Source organism: Gastrolobium bilobum, unplaced genomic scaffold, assembly GCF_033153095.1.
Source record: "Gastrolobium bilobum isolate Gb01-03AN ecotype WA unplaced genomic scaffold, APGP_CSIRO_Gbil_v1 utg4364, whole genome shotgun sequence".
Taxonomy (NCBI): domain Eukaryota; kingdom Viridiplantae; phylum Streptophyta; class Magnoliopsida; order Fabales; family Fabaceae; genus Gastrolobium; species Gastrolobium bilobum.
The window spans coordinates 650,012-657,289 of record NW_026898973.1 but is presented as its reverse complement, the minus strand read 5'-3'; the positions used below and the strand labels follow the sequence as shown (position 1 = coordinate 657,289).

Here is a 7,278-nt window from a genome sequence, read left to right as displayed (position 1 = left end):
CGTCACAAACTCGACGATCAGCGCCGACCGCGATCGGTTGCCACTTCGCCTCCATGGCGCCATTTTCAGTTATACTAAAGCTAGGCTCACCTTTATAGTGACTGCGTAAGATGATCTTGTCAGAGTAGCTTGAAGAGGTTGAGGCCACCACTGAGTCAACCCAATCCCGCGCCCCGAGACCATCGTCCGACGGAACAGTCGCCATAATTCTGGAAAATCCTTGAGAGTCCTACCTAGGAGCGACAAACACACAGTCAATCTTCTAAACTTCACTGACGCCAGGAAGACCATTGCAAAAGGAAACGAGATACTCCAACCCACCCTATCAACATCCTTGTCACCTCCAACACCCCCCGCGCCAAGAACAACGAAAAGGAAAAAAGAAAAGTTATACAGTTAACTCACCATCAGAATCCGAGGTATCTGATGAACTTGAATAAAAATCTGAATAGCTCAGGTTAGAAGGCCACCAAGCAGGCGGTATCTTATAAAGCCCTATATCCTCAAAAATGGCGTCCCACACGCAATACCTTGTAAGGCGACCATCCTCCGGGTGATATCTACCCAAACGGTTTTCTGTGGACTCATCATACATGCGACGATGGAAAGATTGGGGAATGGGGGGAATTAGACCATGAGAGGAACGACGGGCGACTAGAGAAGGGCGAGGGTGGAAATAATATTCTAAGGGACGGTTTTGACGCAGGCGGTTGATGTTGGATACGGGTCGAATTAATCGCCCAACTCCAAGATCAGAACGCCGAGAAACGCGACGGCGTGAAGCGAGCATCTGCCTCCTAGAGGCGGCACGCGAACGCCCACCAGATCTGGAGCTCTTCTCACCAACCAAATCGTGGCGCCCTCTGCGGCGCCCACTACGGGGAATTGAACACGACGCCTCACCAGCATACGGTAGGATAGGACCTAAAACTCTCTCGGGAAGGAGATTTTGAATCTCCTTTTCGCTAAAACCCAGAAGTTCGGGCACCTTCCCGTGGGAAAACATCTCATCCCCAGGAACTAAGGGACGACTTGGGGCGCAACTAGCAAGACACTCTCGCATAGCTGGCCCCACCGCACTATCCCCCAGTGCCTCAAAGGCCTCGTCAAACTCCTCTTCCTTAATTTCTACTTCCAATTCAGGGAGTATGAGGCCTGGGATAGGTTCTATAAACCTAACCGTCGGTACAGCAGAAAAAAGAGTAGAAGACAACCAGAAAGGAGAATAGAAACGACAAGAGAAGAAGGACTATACCTGAGAATCGCAGGAAAGAAGAGAAAGAAGACCGGCACTATCACACCAAACTGAGGATAGGGAACAAAGGCTCTGAGCAATGCGCAAGAGTGTAGGTTTCGCGTAAGGAAGAGCCCTAACAAGGGGGCTCACCCCCTTTTTATAAAAAAAAAGGGGGGGAAAGAGAGAGACCTCACTTAACCGTACGATGGCATGCTCATCGTGTGGTTACGCAAGTCACACTAGTCTCACACAGACACGTGCAAGTAACCCTCACTTAACCGTTCGATGGCATGCTCATCGTGGGATGAGCGGTTACGCAAATCACACTAGTCTCACACAGACACGTGTAAGTAACCCTCACTTAACCGTTCGATGGCATGCTCATTGTGGGATGAGCGGTTACGCAAATCACACTAGTCTCACACAGACACGTGTAAGTAACCCTCACTTAACCGTACGATGGCATGCTCATCGTGTGATGAGCGGTTAAGGAGAGGGGGCAAGACGGTCACTTCAAAGGGACAAATCACCAGTCGCGTCGCATTAATGCGCCGAACCCTATGACGCTTGGATGCCTGCAGTAAATAGTAATGATGGGATAACTCATCATTACGGCTCCTCGGAAACCGAAAAGCCTCTTAAAGTACCTTTAAGAGGCAGCTTTCCGTTTCCATCACCTACCAATCCCCGTCATCAATGACCGTAGGACAGTTATCACCAAGAGCAATCGCCCGTGCTCAAGCATTTCACATCGCCAAACGATGGGTCGCCAAGCATTTCACATCGCCAAACGATGGGTCGCCAAATCCTATCTACCAAGGTGCCAACTTATACCCATAAAGCGCCAGTAACTCCCCCTTGAAGGACGCACACCGCCATGACAAGAACGTCCGGAGTCTTTAACTTGGCACCACCTCACGGCTGCTACCAAGCTGGGGGGGCTCCTGTTCTGGATGGCCCGAATACTGGGGCGGCCCAACTACACAGGCCCAACCCTCAGCTGGCCCAATCACTCAAGCCCAGCCTCAGCCTTGCCCCACGTCAGCCCTTAGGGCTGACATGGACCCCCTCAACCCCCAACGTAGCAGCAGACCCAAGGCATACACCAAAATGTCCCATCTTGGAACGCTAACCGTTGAAGGCAACTACGACAGAAACCACAAAGGGAAACTCCCCCTTTGCCCGGCGCTGACACCGCCAGAGTGCAGAGGGCGCAGCACTGCCACAATGACAGCGCCAGCACGCCTAACACTGCACCATGGGAGTAAATCCCAAGGAGAGTTGACCTCTCCCTCACCAACCCGCTCCATTTCCCTTATAAATAGCCCTCCTGGGCACACCTTAGAGGTAGCTTTTATGTACTGTTGTTATGCCCATTTACTTCCAAGTCATTCTCTTGTTATTAATCTGCCATTGCTATTAGCTTGCTTGCCTCTTGGAACTATACCTACTAGTCTGGTCATTACCTCGCCTAGTGGTATAATCCATATAGTAACGTTACCCTATAGGGTACATAGTGGGCTCACAGAACCTAACGGTACAAATCCATTATAAACGGTTACCATAAATGTGATAGGTGTTAATTTCAAAACAAAAAGCTAGTAATCAACTACATGAACTCTATAATTTAGCAGTTATTGATTACAATGTTCTATAATTAGTTATATTTAAACAAAATTCTGATATCGACCTATATAATTCGATTGAAAAGTCACAAATTCTATTATTCAAACACTTACTTAAAAGCACTAATGTGTTATCGTTTTAAAAAATGATAAATTAGATGCGAATTAATGGTGAAGAGAAATTCAAAATTTTTAATTTGACTTTGTTTGTGTTATTATATAAAAAAACACTAATGTGTTAAATACCTGGGTATTTGTTATCATTTGCATTCTGCTAAAAAGAAAAGTGAATTTTTATTTTATTAATTTCCAATTAAAAAAATTAAGCGTGGTAATATAAAAATGGAGTAAAACTTCAATGATTAATATGAGTAAAAATTTCCACGACGAACACCGTGACCTTATCAAATTGCTCAGGATCTGAACCTGGGACTGATTAGTTCTTCCCTTCTGTGCAAGCTTTGTTGAGAATCTCGTGATTTTAGTCTTATCTTCTCTGACTGTTGCAAAATAAACGTTAAAGCTTTGACCTTTCACCAATTGGGTCTCCGAAACTGGTTTGTAAGTCCCCTCCTTGTTTATCCCCGGTTTAGATTCTGCTTCGGCTAGTCGCTTTTCAATGAACACCCCATTTTCTCATTGATTCTTATCAAGACTCTGGTCACTGTCTTATGATCTTATCATATTTTCTCTGATTTTAGTTTCTGTTGTTGTAATTCATACTACCCTGGTATTCTTCTAGATGCACTTGGGTTTTATCTGAAAACCCGTTTGATTTCTTGTTGTGATAAGTTTAAAACCGATTTTGTCTTTTATATTGGTCGTGTTATATGCTTTTAATGGCTGCTTGTTGTTACTTTGTGCAATTCACTTTGCTCGAGTTGTTGTTGGAATCTGAGTTATGTTTTGATAATAATTTCAGTACTGTTTATGGATTTTTCGTTTTTATAGGGGTTACGGAAATTCATTTATGTGTGCACTGTGTGATTTATTGCAGGAGGGAATTTTGATCCTTGTCTTCAAGTTCTTGAGGTAAAACATGACAGGAGATTTTGTTGGTTTGTATGAGAATAAAGTGAGGTCTGGTAGTGCAGATCTGGCAGCTGCTATAGTGCCTTTGTTGAAGCTGCTATGCATAACAGTTATAGGATTATTTCTTGCAAACCCTAGAATGCAATTCATCCCCAAAGCTACTTTCAAACTCCTTAGTAAACTTGTGTTTGCTCTCTTCTTGCCATGCCTTATGTTCACTGAGCTGGGTGAAAGCATTACTCTCAAAAACTTTGTAGACTGGTGGTTCATCCCTGTTAATGTGCTGGTGAGTACAGCTCTTGGTTGCTTACTGGGGTTCATAGTGGTGATCATATGTCGCCCACCTCCACAGTTAACCAGATTTACTATTATAATGACGGGATTTGGTAACACTGGAAATCTCCCCCTTGCTGTAGTTGGATCTGTTTGCCATACTAAAGATAATCCATTTGGGCACAATTGCAACTCAAGAGGGGTGGCTTATGTCTCTTTTTCTCATTGGGTTGCAGTTATCCTTTTTTACACCCTTGTTTATCACATGATGGAGCCTCCTATGGAGTATTATGAGATTGTTGAGGAAGGGGCTGAAATCGAGCAGCATCGGACACTTAATGATATCAGTAGACCACTCCTTGTAGAAGCTGAGTGGCCTGGCATTGAGGATAAAGAGACTGAACATTCTAAGACACCCTTTATTGCCAGGGTTTTTAAGAGCATCTCAGGTATTTCCTCATCCACTATTCCTGACCTTGAAATCACAGCAGAAAGCAGTGGGAATAGTCCAAGGTCCATTAGGTGTTTGGCTGAACCTAGAGTTGTCAGGAGGATAAGAATTGTTGCTGAACAAACTCCGATTCAGCACATACTTCAACCCCCAACAATTGCCTCACTGTTAGCTATCATCATTGGCACAGTGCCTCAGCTGAAAGCTTTGTTCTTTGGATATGATGCTCCATTATCTTTCATTACAGACAGTTTAGAGATTTTAGGTGGGGCAATGGTACCTTCTGTGATGCTTATATTAGGAGGTATGCTTGCTGAAGGACCCAATGAGTCTAAACTTGGACTTAGAACTATAATTGGTGTAACTGTGGCAAGGCTCCTGGTGCTTCCTCTACTGGGAATTGGGATTGTGGCATTGTCGGGTAAGCTAAATTTCTTGGTTGAGAATGATGCTATGTTTAGATTTGTGCTTTTGTTACAGTACACAACACCAAGTGCTATCTTACTTGGAGCAATTGCTAGCTTGCGGGGTTATGCAGTTAGTGAAGCTTCAGCACTTCTCTTCTGGCAGCATGTGTTTGCCCTTTTTTCCCTTTCCTTGTACATTGTAATCTACTTCAAATTAAGTGTGTATGTCTGAAGTTACTGTATGTTTTACTCTCCTGATGTTGTGGGATAATTGTATGATGGGGATTTGATGATTTTGTACTGATGAATGATGCAAATTGTTCTTCCTATGATTTTAAACTGTAAGCCAATTTAATATAGATTGTTGCCTTCAGTACTTTTCTTGCTTCCACTATTCATTTATTACACTCCCCAACGGCTTTAAACTCTTCAATATTGAAATCCTCACACTTGAGTTCTGCACAGGAATGAGTTGATGTTTCCATTTTTCTATAACTTTATCAGCTTTCTTGAATGTTTTTGTCTTCCTAATGTCTCTTTCACTTTCTACCACCTTCTTATCTCTTCCAGATTCAGTATAATGGACCACGCTTGAATAAGATAAATTACTTTATTCAAGAGCTTGGCGTTGCTCCTTCTATTCAAAGAACTTGAATGCTGAGAAATCCACAAACTTGATCTGAGCCTAGGGGCTTAGCCCACAATATAAATTAAAGCTTGTGGGTCTTTTACTGGCCCAATAGGATATGTACCTAAATCAAGAATATAGCAGCAACAAAGGGCTTGGCCCACAAGAATAAGGCTCATGGCTATATGCTAGGTTTAGGGAAGGTTTATAATCAGCAGTCTTATTTTGTATTTGTATAAGGTTGATTATTTGAATCAAACAAGTGCTCTCTAGAGACTAGAGTCGACAACAACAATTACTATGTCAAGGAACTCCTGCTCAATAAATTATATAATTATTAAAACCAAAAGAAAAAGAGAAAACTATTTGCACAAGCATAACAATCAGAAACTTTATTTGTTGTTTCACTAATTTTCTTTTATCCGTTTAGTCCAGCATAAATCTTTTTTTTTTTTGCAATATAGTTCATCACTAATGAAATTCATTTAGTTTATTATTATAAGCTTGCTGTTAGTGAAAAAGATGCAAACTCACCTAATAAAATTCACATTAATTTATTATTAAAAACTTGCTGGTAGTGAAAAAGATGCAATACTCACTTGTCGTAGTTAAAATATTATGTAACATCATAAGAATTAGGATATTCTGCTATTTTGAAAAATTGCAACCGGGTTCAATTCATCATCTGGCCATTAAAATTAGTTGAATTATATTTATGGTATATATATCATTTAATAATATCTGAAATATATGAGAGTCGCAGTTCCTGAAAAAAATGAAGAGACTCAAATCCAAAATTGAATTAGGCGGGTTTAGAGCCCGTTTGTTTGGCCTTATCAAAAAAGTAACTTTTATCTCTTCTTTAGTTTAGAAGTGCTTTTTACAAAAGTTAAAGTTATTTATATTTTTATAAAAATATTTTGTTTTTGAAAAAAATATTTAGCTTTTGACTTCTACTTTTTCTAGAAGTTAGAATTTTTAGCTTATGAAAAAAGTAGATTTTTGACTTTTTTGTGACTTATGTTTTTTTTAAAGCAGACATCTAAACAAACTAAAAATGAGAAGTGCTTTTAAAAAAAAATAGCTTTTGAAGAAGAAAAAATACTCATCCAAACCGGCTCTTAATAAGGCTTCAAATACTGTTGGTATCTAAAAAGAAATTAAGTTCAACATTTCATGCAGTATTTTTCAAATTGCAGCCACAGGAGATTCACTTTCAGCATCACAATAATATATGTGTCACCATATTAAGTTTTCTATCACCAAAACACAGTAAAAGATTAGATTGAAAGGAGATAGTTGTAGTGGGAGATGGAAGAGTTGCTATTAGATGACAAGGAAGATGACGGGAAGAGATACTCTAACCAGTTTGACATTTCACCAAATTTGTGCATTTGATGTCACAAAATCTCAGCTAAAACCTGGTACCAATGACATACCCCCGAAAAATAGGTAGTGCACCTTACTGTATTTTAACAATTTTTCCATGCTAATAGACGAGCTCAAAAAAGTGGGGCAAATCCAATACTTTTTCACTATTAGTCTTTGCATCTTTCTCTTTATTAGGTTAGATACCCTCTCTCTCTCTCTTCGGCAAGAAAATCTCATGCCCATTGGCCAATTAC

At 40.9% G+C, this 7,278-nt stretch overlaps 1 protein-coding gene across 3 annotated transcripts; it reads left to right on the top strand.

The window, feature by feature from the left end:
* The first annotated feature begins 3,229 nt into the window (after positions 1-3,229).
* LOC133285954 (protein PIN-LIKES 2) lies at positions 3,230-5,727 on the top strand. 3 transcript variants are annotated; one of them, XM_061483277.1, is made up of 2 exons: positions 3,230-3,257; positions 3,939-5,387. In XM_061483277.1, exons 1-2 carry the CDS (start codon positions 3,230-3,232, stop codon positions 5,255-5,257), a joined length of 1,347 nt encoding a protein of 448 aa, XP_061339261.1. In that variant the 3' UTR covers positions 5,258-5,387. The 3 variants fall into 3 exon arrangements, with proteins under 3 accessions (XP_061339261.1, XP_061339262.1, XP_061339260.1); XM_061483278.1 differs by adding an exon at positions 5,596-5,727 and having other exon boundaries at positions 3,253-5,039; XM_061483276.1 differs by having other exon boundaries at positions 3,253-3,423; positions 3,860-5,387.
* The last annotated feature ends 1,551 nt before the right edge of the window (positions 5,728-7,278 follow it).

What these genes read in the sequence shown, in the direction of transcription:
- LOC133285954 (XM_061483276.1), top strand. Translation starts at nt 3,902, where the DNA reads ATGACAGGAGATTTTGTTGGTTTGTATGAGAATAAAGTGAGGTCTGGT.